Source organism: Babylonia areolata, chromosome 28 (genome assembly GCF_041734735.1).
Source record: "Babylonia areolata isolate BAREFJ2019XMU chromosome 28, ASM4173473v1, whole genome shotgun sequence".
NCBI lineage: Eukaryota > Metazoa > Mollusca > Gastropoda > Neogastropoda > Buccinidae > Babylonia > Babylonia areolata.
In genome coordinates this window covers 835,727-850,726 of record NC_134903.1, presented here as the reverse complement: position 1 = coordinate 850,726, position 15,000 = coordinate 835,727, and the positions used below count along the sequence as shown (strand labels likewise).

The 15,000-nt window shown below is 41.0% G+C and overlaps 1 protein-coding gene and 1 long non-coding RNA gene across 2 annotated transcripts in view; both read left to right on the top strand.

Annotated features, from left to right (window-relative positions):
- Positions 1–3,739, top strand: part of LOC143301739 (uncharacterized) — a 9,000-nt gene extending 5,261 nt beyond the window's left edge. The window contains exon 3 of the long non-coding RNA XR_013057838.1: positions 3,456–3,739. This is a non-coding gene — a long non-coding RNA (uncharacterized LOC143301739). The remainder of the gene's footprint in view (positions 1–3,455) is intronic.
- A 10,564-nt stretch (positions 3,740–14,303) lies between these two features.
- LOC143301851 (uncharacterized) overlaps positions 14,304–15,000 on the top strand; it is a 3,350-nt gene continuing 2,653 nt past the window's right edge. The window contains exon 1 of the mRNA XM_076616264.1: positions 14,304–14,632. Coding sequence (XP_076472379.1) covers positions 14,305–14,632 — 328 coding nt within the window. The 5' untranslated portion in view covers position 14,304. The remainder of the gene's footprint in view (positions 14,633–15,000) is intronic.

Below are 15,000 nucleotides of genomic sequence, written 5' to 3'. Positions count from 1 at the left end.
CCATTTCCTTTGGCAGATTGTCTGGGGATCTGTCAAGTCACTGTAATGTTTATTCAATGTGGGACACTGCTTCCGTTTCACAGCGAGGAGCTTTGAGATCCTATCTGACTACCAGATGTGTCCGTGCTCTGTCTCTCTGTCTGTCTCTGTCTCTGTCTGCTTCTCTTTCTCTTTGTCTCTCTCTTTGTTTCTGTCTCTCTATGTCTCTCTTTGTCTCTCTCTCCGTATCCCTGTTTCTGTTTCTGCCTCTCTCTACCTCTCTCTTGCCATTAGACCTATTTCTTTTCTCTTTCTCCCCTCCCTCACACACACACACACACACACACACACACACACACACACACACACACACATCTCCCGCTCTCTCTCTCTATCTATCTGTCTCATGCTATCTGTATATCTCGCTCTCTCTGTTCGTCTCCTCCCATTCACTCATTTCTTGTCACTATCTCTCTCTGTCTCTGTCTCTCTTTGTTTCTGTTTCTGTCTCTCTCTGTTTCTGTTACTGTCTCTCTCTGTCTCTGTCTCTCTCTGTTTCTGTGTCTCTCTGTCTCTCTCTGTTTCTGTCTCTCTGTCTCTGTCTCTCTCTGTTTCTGTCTCTCTGTCTATGTCTCTCTTTTTTTCTGTTTCTATCTCTCTGTTTCTCTCTGTTTCTGTCTCTGTCTCTCTCTGTTTCTGTTTCTCTGTCTGTCTGTCTCTCTCTGTCTTTGTCTCTCTCTGTTTCTGTCTCTCTCTGTTTTTGTCTCTCTCTGTCTCTGTCTCTCTTTCTCTCTGTCTGTCTGTCTCTCTCTTCCCAATCTCCATTTCGCCTCACCCGCCCCCCACCTATCTCTCTTATCATCACACCCCTTTCTCTCTCTTATCATCACACACCTCTTTCTCTTATCATCACACACCCCTTTCTCTCTCTTATCATCACACACCCCTTTCTCTCTCTTATCATCACACACCTCTTTCTCTTATCATCACACACCCCTTTCTCTCTCTTATCATCACACACCCCTTTCTCTCTCTTATCATCACACACCTCTTTCTCTTATCATCACACACCCCTTTCTCTCTCTTATCATCACACACCCCTTTCTCTCTCTTATCATCACACACCTCTTTCTCTCTCTTATCATCACACACCCCTTTCTCTTATCATCACACACCCCTTTCTCTCTTATCATCACACACCTCTTTCTCTCTTATCATCACACACCCCTTCCTCTCTCTTATCATCACACACCTCTTTCTCTCTCTTATCATCACACACCCCTTTCTCTCTCTTATCATCACACACCCCTTTCTCTCTCTTATCATCACACACCTCTTTCTCTCTTATCATCACACACCTCTTTCTCTCTCTTATCATCACACACCCCTTTCTCTTATCATCACACACCTCTTTCTCTCTTATCATCACACACCCCTTCCTCTCTCTTATCATCACACACCTCTTTCTCTCTCTTATCATCACACACCCCTTTCTCTCTCTTATCATCACACACCCCTTTCTCTCTCTTATCATCACACACCTCTTTCTCTTATCATCACACACCCCTTTCTCTTATCATCACACACCTCTTTCTCTTATCATCACACACCCCTTTCTCTTATCATCACACACCCCTTTCTCTTATCATCACACACCTCTTTCTCTTATCATCACACACCTCTTTCTCTTATCATCACACACCTCTTTCTCTTATCATCACACACCCCTTTCTCTTATCATCACACACCCCTTTCTCTTATCATCACACACCCCTTTCTCTCTCTTATCATCACACACCCCTTTCTCTCTTATCATCACACACCCCTTTCTCTCTCTTATCATCACACACCCCTTTCTCTCTTATCATCACACACCTCTTTCTCTCTCTTATCATCACACACCCCTTTCTCTCTCTTATCATCACACACCCCTTTCTCTTATCATCACACACCCCTTTCTCTCTCTTATCATCACACACCCCTTTCTCTCTTATCATCACACACCTCTTTCTCTCTCTTATCATCACACACCTCTTTCTCTCTTATCATCACACACCCCTTTCTCTTATCATCACACACCTCTTTCTCTTATCATCACACACCTCTTTCTCTCTTATCATCACACACCCCTTTCTCTCTCTTATCAAATCCATACACCACATCTGCTAGGCAGATGCCTGACCAGCAGCATAACCCAACGTGCTTAGTCAGGCCTTGAGTGCATGCATAATAAATGATATAAAATTTGTACTTGTGTATCCATCCAAGTGAATTTCTTTATAGAATTTTGCCAGAGGACAATACTCCTGTTGCCATGGGTTTTTTCAGTGCGCCAGGTGCGTGCTGCACACGGGACCTCGGGTTACAGTCTCATCCGAATGACTAGACGCTCAGTTCGATTTTCCAGTCACACTTGGGAGAAAGGGCGAGAGCGGGATTCGAACCCAGACCCTCACGGACTGTGTACTGGCAGACGAGCGTCTTGACCATTGTGCCAGCTTCCTGTTGGCACGATACACTTGGGTATGATGCTGGGTGGTGATGGGAATGCCACTCCACCCACCAACACCTCAAGGCTGATGTCCGTCTCCCTGTTAATTCCACACGGGGCTAGGCCTCGTTCACTTAACGACAGGGCGACAGTTTGTGACACACAGTGACTCTGCCTGTGTCTGTGTTTCGTTATGTCCAACAACATCGTCGTCATTCTTCTTCTTTTTCTTGTCTTCATGTTGTTGTTGTTCTTCTTCTTTTCATCAGCGTTGTTGTTGTTATTGTTATCATTATTGTAGGCCTATATGTGTGTGGAGTGTGTGTGTATGGGGCGGGGGGGAGGGGGAGGGAGGGGGAGGGAGGGTGGAACGGGTGGATGCGCGCGCGCGCGCGCGCGTGTGTGTGTGTGTGTGTGTCCTAGATATTATTTATCTTTTCATCTATCAGTTATCCATTTGTATATGCGTTTACATAGTCATCCATTCATTCTTTCATTTATCAAAGTATAATTAATTCTAATTACCTGCTTCCTCCCTCTCTCCCTTCCTTCTCTCCTCCCTCTTTCCCCCCTTCCCTCTTCCTTCCCCCTCCTCCCTCCCTATTCCCTTCCTTCTTTCCTTCCATCCCTCCCCCTCCTTCCTCTCTCCTTCCTTCCCCACCCTCCATCCCTCCCCCTCCTTCCCTCTCTCCTTCCTTCCCCACCCTCCATCCCTCCCCCTCCTCCCTCCCTATTCCCTTCCTTCTTTCCTTCCATCCCTCCCCCTCCTTCCCTCTCTCCTTCCTTCCCCCTCCTCCCTCCCTATCTCCTTCCTTCTTTCCTTCCATCCCTCCCCCTCCTTCCCTCTCTCCTTCCTTCCCCACCCTCCATCCTTCCCCCTCCTTCCCTTCGTTTATTCATTCATTGTGTTTTTCTGTTTGTTCCAACCCCCTAACCCCCTCTCCCCATCCACGCCGCCCCCCTCCCCCCCCTTGCCCCCACACAGGAGGAATGTCGCTGTGCCTGTGGAAGGTCTGCCCGGCCGCCCCCTGGCTCGTCACCAAGCGTCACAGGGCCGCCAGCTACTACTGACGTCATCACACCACCCATGGCCTGCCTGTGACGTCACCCCTGACGTGACGTCAGCAAGAGACTCTCCGATGTCACGCTGGAGGAGTGCTGGGGTTTTTGTTTTTTGTCTTTTCGTGTTGAACTGCTGTGCTGTGTGTGATCAGCCCTGGGTTAGTGTTGGGATGATGATGATGATGATGATGATGATGATGCAATGGGAAATAAAATGACTGTTTCACAAAGAACTCATTGTCTGGCCTGGGTGATCGACATGAAGGAATGAAAGGATGGAAGGGTTGATGAGGCGGGGGGGGGGGAGAAAAATGGTGGTACAGAGAGAGAGAGAGAGAGAGAGAGAGAGAGACGAACGGTATAAAAACACCACCCCCACCCCCTCACACACACACACACACACACACACACACACACACACACACACACACACACACACACACAGGGATGAAGAGCTCGATATCGTGGTGACCAAGGCGTTAGACTTTGAACCTGAGGGTCCTGGGTTCGATCCTGTTTCCGGCGCCCCGTGGGTTTCCCCATCTAACGGGTCAACAGAGACATGTGCTGCCAGGCTGGTGGCTTCATCAGTATCAGCGTCAGTGGCTCAAGGAGGCGTCACTGCGTTCGGTCAAATCCATATACGTTACACCACATCTGCCAAGCAGATGCCTGACCAGCAGCGTAACCCATCGCGCTTAGACAGGCCTTGAGAAAAAAACAACAACAACAAAAAAACTCAACAAAACCCAAAAGGAAATAAAATAAAATAAATAAATAGATAAATAAATGATCAACTTCGTATATATAGTCGTGCAGAAATTCAAATGCGCACGTTACAGATTCCAAACCCATGTAAGGAGTTCAGTTTTAGTTCTAAGTATTGTCAAAGCACGCGGACTGATTCATGTACACAGTGGCACCACATCTGCTTTAACAAGAACAAGCAGATGCCTGACCTGAACATGAACAAGCAGATGCCTGACCTGAACATGATCCCAGTGGACTGATCAGAACTGGAGAGCCTTGGCCCCTAGCTTTGTGTGAAGACATTGAGATCAAATCAAATAGAACTGGTGGGTGACGGACACGGGAAAAATCCCGTTTGTAAATCTGAGTGAACAGCAGAGTTGTAGCTCATGAACGCAGAAAAACAGTACTCTGGCCAACATCAACTGAGGGTTTCAAGAACCTTCCACACACACCAGCCAAACACTGAACAAGAAATGTGTGTGCGCGCTCAGACCTTTTTCAATCCCCCCCACCCCCACTCCCCACCCCCCACCCCCCACTCGAAAGCTAGCTATCAAAGGGAGTCAACAATAGCTTTCAGCGTAACTATGGATCGCACTGAATACGTTCCCTTCATATTTCAAGGGCCGAACAGCCCTTACTTGCCGTGGGTTCTTTCACGTACGCAAATTGCATACTGCGCTCGGAATTTGGGCTTGTCATCTCATCCGAAAGACTGCAGATGTATTCTTTTAAACCGCATTGTGATCCATCGTCTGTCAGCCACGTATGACAATAACAAATCATACACACTGAATGACAATAGGAAATCATACACACTGAATGACAATAGGAAATCATACACACTGAATGACAACAACAAATCATACACACATTGACCTACAATAACAAATCATACACACATTGACCTACAATAACAAATCATACACACTGAAAGACAATAACAAATCATACACACTGAAAGACAATAACAAATCATACACACTGAAAGACAATAACAAATCAAACACACTGAATGACAATAACAAATCATACACACTGACTTACAATAACAAATCATACATACTGAATGACAATAACAAATCATACACACTGACTTACAATAACAAATCATACACACTGACTTACAATAACAAATCATACACACTGAATGACAATAACAAATCATACACACTGAATGACAATAACAAATCATACACACTGAAAGACAATAACAAATCATACACACTGACTTACAATAACAAATCATACACACTGAATGACAATAACAAATCATACACACTGACTTACAATAACAAATCATACACACTGAATGACAATAACAAATCATACACACTGAATGACAATAACAAATCATACACACTGACTTACAATAACAAATCATACACACTGAATGACAATAACAAATCATACACATTGACTTACAATAACAAATCATACACACTGACTTACAATAACAAATCATACACACTGAATGACAATAACAAATCATACACATTGACTTACAATAACAAATCATACACACTGACTTACAATAACAAATCATACATACTGAATGACAATAACAAATCATACACACTGAATGACAACAACAAATCATACACACATTGACCTACAATAACAAATCATACACACTGAATGACAATAACAAATCATACACACTGAATGACAATAACAAATCATACACACTGACTTACAATAACAAATCATACACACTGACTTACAATAACAAATCATACACACTGAATGACAATAACAAATCATACACACTGAATGACAATAACAAATCATACACACATTGACCTACAATAACAAATCATACACACTGAATGACAACAACAAATCATACACACTGAATGACAATAACAAATCATACACACTGACTTACAATAACAAATCATACACACTGAATGACAATAACAAATCATACACACTGACTTACAATAACAAATCATACACACTGAATGACAATAACAAATCATACACACTGAATGACAATAACAAATCATACACACATTGACCTACAATAACAAATCATACACACTGAATGACAATAACAAATCATACACACTGAAAGACAATAACAAATCATACACACTGAATGACAATAACAAATCATACACACTGAATGACAATAACAAATCATACACACTGAATGACAATAACAAATCATACACACATTGACCTACAATAACAAATCATACACACATTGACCTACAATAACAAATCATACACACTGAATGACAATAACAAATCATACACACATTGACCTACAATAACAAATCATACACACTGAATGACAATAACAAATCATACACACTGAAAGACAATAACAAATCATACACACTGAATGACAATAACAAATCATACACACTGAATGACAATAACAAATCATACACACTGAATGACAATAACAAATCATACACACTGAAAGACAATAACAAATCATACACATTGACCTACAATAACAAATCATACACACTGAATGACAATAACAAATCATACACACTGAATGACAATAACAAATCATACACACTGAATGACAATAACAAATCATACACACTGAATGACAATAACAAATCATACACACTGAATGACAATAACAAATCATACACACTGAAAGACAATAACAAATCATACACACTGAATGACAATAACAAATCATACACACTGACTTACAATAACAAATCATACACACTGAATGACAATAACAAATCATACACACATTGACCTACAATAACAAATCATACACACTGAAAGACAATAACAAATCATACACACTGAATGACAATAACAAATCATACACACATTGACCTACAATAACAAATCATACACACTGAATGACAATAACAAATCATACACACTGAAAGACAATAACAAATCATACACACTGAATGACAATAACAAATCATACACACTGAATGACAATAACAAATCATACACACTGACTTACAATAACAAATCATACACACTGAATGACAATAACAAATCATACACACTGACTTACAATAACAAATCATACACACGGTGACCTACAATAACAAATCACACACACTGAATGACAATAACAAATCATACACACTGAATGACAATAACAAATCATACACACTGAATGACAATAACAAATCATACACACTGAATGACAATAACAAATCATACACACTGAATGACAATAGGAAATCATACACACTGAATGACAATAACAAATCATACACACTGAAAGAGAATAACAAATCATACACACTGAAAGACAATGACAAATCATACACACTGTCTTACAATAACAAATCATACACACTGACTTACAATAACAAATCATACACACTGAATGACAATAACAAATCATACACACTGAATGACAATAACAAATCATACACACATTGACCTACAGTAACAAATCATACACACTGAATGACAATAACAAATCATACACACTGACTTACAATAACAAATCATACACACTGAATGACAATAGGAAATCATACACACTGAATGACAATAACAAATCATACACACTGAAAGAGAATAACAAATCATACACACTGAAAGACAATAACAAATCATACACACTGAATGACAATAACAAATCATACACACTGAATGACAATAACAAATCATACACACTGAATGACAATAACAAATCATACACACATTGACCTACAATAACAAATCATACACACTGAATGACAATAACAAATCATACACACTGAATGACAATAACAAATCATACACACTGAAAGACAATAACAAATCATACACACTGAATGACAATAACAAATCATACACACTGAATGAACACTGAATGACAATAACAAATCATACACACATTGACTTACAATAACAAATCATACACACATTGACCTACAATAACAAATCATACACACTGAATGACAACAACAAATCATACACACATTGACCTACAATAACAAATCATACACACTGAATGACAATAACAAATCATACACACTGAAAGACAATAACAAATCATACACACTGAATGACAATAACAAATCATACACACTGAATGACAATAACAAATCATACACACTGAATGACAATAACAAATCATACACACATTGACCTACAATAACAAATCATACACACTGAATGACAACAACAAATCATACACACTGAATGACAATAACAAATCATACACACTGAATGACAATAACAAATCATACACACTGAATGACAATAACAAATCATACACACTGACTTACAATAACAAATCATACACACTGACTTACAATAACAAATCATACACACTGAATGACAATAACAAATCATACACACATTGACCTACAATAACAAATCATACACACTGAAAGACAATAACAAATCATACACACTGACTTACAATAACAAATCATACACACTGAATGACAACAACAAATCATACACACTGAATGAAATAACAAATCATACACACTGAAAGACAATAACAAATCATACACACTGAATGACAATAACAAATCATACACACTGAATGACAATAACAAATCATACACACTGACTTACAATAACAAATCATACACACTGACTTACAATAACAAATCATACACACTGAATGACAATAACAAATCATACACACTGACTTACAATAACAAATCATACACACGGTGACCTACAATAACAAATCACACACACTGAATGACAATAACAAATCATACATACTGAATGACAATAACAAATCATACACACTGAATGACAATAACAAATCATACACACTGAATGACAATAACAAATCATACACACTGAATGACAATAACAAATCATACACACTGAATGACAATAGGAAATCATACACACTGAATGACAATAACAAATCATACACACTGAATGACAATAACAAATCATACACACTGAATGACAATAACAAATCATACACACTGACTTACAATAACAAATCATACACACTGAATGACAATAACAAATCATACACACTGAATGACAATAACAAATCATACACACATTGACCTACAATAACAAATCATACACACTGAAAGACAATAACAAATCATACATACTGAATGACAATAACAAATCATACACACTGAATGACAATAACAAATCATACACACATTGACCTACAATAACAAATCATACACACTGAATGACAATAACAAATCATACACACTGAATGACAATAACAAATCATACACACTGAATGACAATAACAAATCATACACACTGAATGACAATAACAAATCATACACACATTGACCTACAATAACAAATCATACATACTGAATGACAATAACAAATCATACACACTGAATGACAATAACAAATCATACACACATTGACCTACAATAACAAATCATACACACTGAATGACAATAACAAATCATACACACTGAAAGACAATAACAAATCATACACACTGAATTACAATAACAAATCTGATAATGATAATGATTTACAACAAATCAAACTTCAACATACTGGCAAGTGTGTTCTGGATGCTGGTAAAAAGTTACACACCCTTTCCATGTGTTATGAAATTGTCTGAATTAGGTTGTGTCTTCTTCTTCTTCTTCTTCTTCTTCTTCTTCTTCTTCTTCCTCTCTCTCTCTCTCTCTCTCTCTCTCTCTCTCTCTCTCTCTCTCTCTCTCTCTGTCTCTCTCTGTCTCTGTCTCTGTCTCTCTCTCTGTCTCTGTCTCTGTCTGTCTCTGTCTGTCTCTCTCTCTCTCTCTCTCTCTCTCTCTCTCTCTCTCTCTCTCTCTCAAACCTCCCTTCTCTTTCTATTTGTCTTTTACTTTCTCTTTGCACATTCTCTTTCTTCTTCCTCCATTCTCTCTCTCTGACACTCACCCCATCCCCACACCCCTCCTGCTCTGTGTGTGTGTGTGCGTGCGTGCGTGTGTGTGTGTGTGTGTGTGTGGACGCTGTCACCGTGTCCAGTGTCTAACTGACGTCACACCATGTCAGGGAAGTTGTCATGTTGTTGACGTCAGGGCTAGGTGAGGTGTGTGTGAAGTTAGTGGGGGTTGTAGGGCCTGTCACCTGTGGCCTCTATCCCCTGTTCATGTCACGCCCTCTACACTGCCGTCTCTCTCAATCTCTGTCTTTTATCTGCCTGTCTCCTCCCCTTTCTCTCTGTCTCTCTCCTTCCATCTCTCTCTCTGTCTCTGTCTCTCTCCTTCCATCTCTCTCTCTGTCTCTGTCTCTCTCCTTCCATCTCTCTCTCTGTCTCTGTCTCTCTCCTTTCTCTCTCTCTCTCTCGCTATCCACCCCCCTCCCCCCCCCTCTCTCTCTCTCCCTTTTTCTCTCTCCCCTCCCCCGCCCCCCCCCCCTCTCTCTCTCTCTCTCGTTCTCTCTCTCTGTCGTTACCGGCAGTGCAACAAAATTCTACTCACACATTGCATCATTTAGTATCGTGAAGTGTTTTTAAGGGCCAGTACTAACGAGAAAAAAGTGCATCAGTGACTATCTGTCATCCTCGGAAATAAAGAATTTGTCTTGTCTTGTCTTGTCTTGTCCTCTCTTGTCCTCCCTCTCTCTCCGTTTGATTCATGACGATGATTCCGATGTGAATGAAATGATCTGCAAGTGCGGTGAATCGCTCAGCCCCTCAATAGGGTTCAGACAACCTGCATGGATCACGGCAATGACGTGTTTCACCCAGTACTCCCTACCCCCCACACCCCGACCCCCAACACACCCCTTGACACGGGCAACATGGCCCACACATTAAAAATAATATTCGATTTCCGATTTCGATTTCCAGTTCGAGTTCCATTTCTCTCTCTCTCTCTCTCTCTCTCTCTCTCTCTCTCTCTCTCTCTCTCTCTCTCTCTCTCTGTGTGTGTGTGTGTGTGTGTGTGTGTGTGTGTGCGTGTGTGTGTGTGTGTGTGCGCGCGCGAGCGTGTGTGTATATCCGAGCGTGCATTTATTTTCTTCTTTTTTTCCCCACTATATTTCTTTCTGTTTCTGTCTTTCCTTATTCTATTTGCAGTGTGTCTAGTCTGTATCGTTTGGTTTTTCTCTCTGTCCCTTTCTTACCTTTCAATATACAAAATAATCAATATGCAAAATAATCAATATACAAAATAATCAATATGCAAATATACCAAACGAACATAACGTCTCTAAATCATCACTTGCAGAAACAAGTGACTTGGTTGGTGTTCTACAAACAAACAGAAATGATGACATGATATCACTCGCCAAGTCTAGGTATACTGCGGAAACAACAGTTACAGGAGCACTGAGAACCAAACAGGACGTGAAATCTGTTTGGATTTTTTTTTTTTTTTTTTTTTTTTTTTTTTTTTTTTCCCTGTTACAGCCTGATGGTTGATACTGAATATCACATACGCAGGAATCTTTTGCTTCTCCTTCATTTTGTTCTTTTTATTTATTCATTCATTTGTTTACTTTCTCAATTTTTCTTTTGTTTTTCTTTTTTTATTTGTCGATTTATTCGTTCTATTTATTCATCAATTTATTTGTTTATTTATCCATTTTGTTTGTTTATTTATTTGTTCTATTTGTTTTGTTGTTGTTGTTTTGGGGGGTGGCGGTTTTTGTTGTTGCTGTTGTTTTCATTTTGATTTGATTTGATTTCCGCGTCCCAAAATAAAAAGAGAACAGCACGGTGGTCGAGCCTTTTCATCATCTGCTGTTCACATAGGGAATTCTTTGCCTCATCATGTCCCTCACAGCCCCTCACTGCCTTCCTTTAAATCTAACCTCATCATCTGCTGTTCACATAGGGAACTCTTTGCCTCACCACGTCCCTCACAGCCCTCACTGCCTTCCTTTAAATCTAACCTCAAGACTTTCCTCTTCCAGCAGCATTTCCTCAAGACCCTCTCTCATACCTGAAAGTAGTCAGCTGATTGTCAGGTCAGGTATATTTGTAACGCTGTATTGTGTGTGCGTCGATTGCATGTATGTATGTATGTAAGGATGGATGGATGGATGCATGCATGTATTTATGTATGTATTGTATGTACGAGTTTGTATGCGCATATACATGCTTATTGTGCATGATTGTGAGTCGAGGACTGATCGTGTTTCGTGTGCGTGTGTGTGTGGATTGTAAAGCATTTTGTGCAATGAGGAAAGAGCTGATAACTATCATTATTATCATCATTATTATTATTATCATTACTATTATCATTGTCATTTCATACGTAAAAGAAGACAAGCAGTGTGTTGCCCACGTCAGACGGCCTGTTCATTGCTGATGACTTTAAAGTTGGTCATTGTCATCACTGTCCTTGTCATCTTCCTTCGCTCTTTCTTCCTGTGTTGTTGTATTTCTGGTTTCACCTTCGGCACCTTGTTCTACGGACATGGACAGATGGATGCACGGATATACAGACAGACAGACAGAGGGAGAGAGAGAGGGGAGAGAGGGAGAGAGGGTACGTTTGCGTGTGTGTGTGTGTGTGTGTGTGTGTGTGTGTGTGTGTGTGAAAGAGAGAAAGAGGCGGGCAGATTGAAAGACGTAAGACAGAAGGGAAAAAAAACTGGGTAGGGTTAATTGATTGCCCTTCATGTATCTGAGGCTGTGAGTGAATGTTTCCCCTTCCCCCACCCCCCTACTTTACATCACCACCCTCCGCCCTTTCCGACACACCGATCCCTTCCCCCAAACTCCCCTCCCCACCCTCCCACATTCTCTCTCTCTCTCTCTCTCTCTCTCACACACACACACACACACACACACACACACACACAAAACTCTCTCTCATACACACACTCACATACACATACACACACACACACACACACTCTCTTTCTCTCTATCACACACACACGCGCGCGCGCGCGCGCATGCACACTCATACACACACACACACACACACACACACAATCACACCCACAATACACACTCTCTCTCTTTCTCTCTCTCTCTCTCACACACACCTTTCTTTACCTCACCCCCACGCCCCTTATTGTTTGATGTCCTTGTTTTACCCCCAGCCCCCTACCCACCCCCACCCCATCCCATATTTCTGGGTTATCCTGATCAGTCCGTTGTGAAGGTGGCTACCCAAGCAGTGACGTTGCAGGAAACCTGCTGGTCACATCCGGATCTAAAAATAGCACGACCCCATTTTGTAGATATATGTATAAAGTCTCAGATTTGGTGTGGTTTTCTACCACTTGTTAGGCCCTGCCTCTTTGGCTGTTGCTGGTTTATGGTTTAACTATTTTTATTTTTCTTCTTGTTTGAACGATTTTTTTTCCAATTTCAGTATAGAAAACAAGCTATCTTTGTGAACATATCACACTTTTAAGCGAAAACACTTGACAGCCTGATGATATAGAAAAAGAGAACATTCAACAGCTATAAAACAGAAAAGAGACGGGCATTAAAAAAAGAAAAGAACTTTGAAAGAAAAAAAGAAGACAAAAAATCTTAGAATCTGCTTCAAGAAAATCTTTATAGGCTGAACTTGAAAGACAGAAAGAAAGGCACGGACGAAAAAAAAAGGAAAAACAAAACAAAGATATACATTCAAAAAACAGCTTGAAGGCTACATCAAAGAGAAGACTAAAACAACAACAACAACAACAACAACAACAACAGCAACAACAACAACAACAAAAAATCACCCAGTTTTAAGCAGACCATCGCTTCCACCATGAACGCCAGACCCGTTGTTTCCAGCGTCTTCATCCTTCTCCTCAGTTCCTCTCTTTTTCTTCAAACTGTTCAGTCATTCGTTTTGTTTCCAAACTCATTGTCATCATCATCATCGTCGTCGTCATTGTCGTCATTTCTGACAGCAAGGCAAGAACGTACCATTCGGGTTCTGTCCTACCTGGCTCAGATTCTGCCAAGGTATCAGCACTACCTGGATAGTTACCTGGTTTCTATTGGTGTGTTACCGCCACCAATCACCACAACGACCACCACCGCTGCCACCACCACCACCACCACAACAACAACAACACCAGCATCAACCACACCACCACCACCACCAACAACACCAGGATCGACAACAGCACCGACATTATCAACAACAACAGCAACAACGTCAACTACCGCAGACGTTCCCATGACGACGGAAGAAACGGAAGCTGAAGAAATGGAAGAAGAAGCCACGACACCAGCCACACCACCAAACACATCCACTGTCCCCATGGCAACAGAAGAACTCGGATTGGGAGAATCCAGCACTGTGGACTCCATGCTGAACACTACCTCTGTTACCATGACGACAGAGGAACCGGAAGAAGCGGAGCTGGAAGACATGACAACCCCGGCACTGACGCTTTCCAGCACTTCCGGGACAGGCGTGGTCACCATGACGACAGAGGAACCGGAAGTCACCGAGGCACCAGAGATGGAAGAGGAAGAGGAGGAGAACGTCGTTCTTCCTGCAGGTATGTTGACTTTACTGTCTGTTTCCTCGTCAAACATTGTTCTTCCTACAGGTGTGTTGACTTTACTGTCTGTTTCCTCGTCAAACATTGTTCTTCCTACAGGTGTGTTGACTTTACTGTCTGTTTCCTCGTCAAACATTGTTCTTCCTACAGGTGTGTTGACTTTACTGTCTGTCTTCCTCGTCAAACATTGTTCTTCCTACAGGTATGTTGACTTTACTGTCTGTTTCCTCGTCAAACATTGTTCTTCCTACAGGTGTGTTGACTTTACTGTCTGTTTCCTCGTCAAACATTGTTCTTCCTACAGGTGTGTTGACTTTACTGTCTGTCTTCCTCGTCAAACATTGTTCTTCCTACAGGTGTGTTGA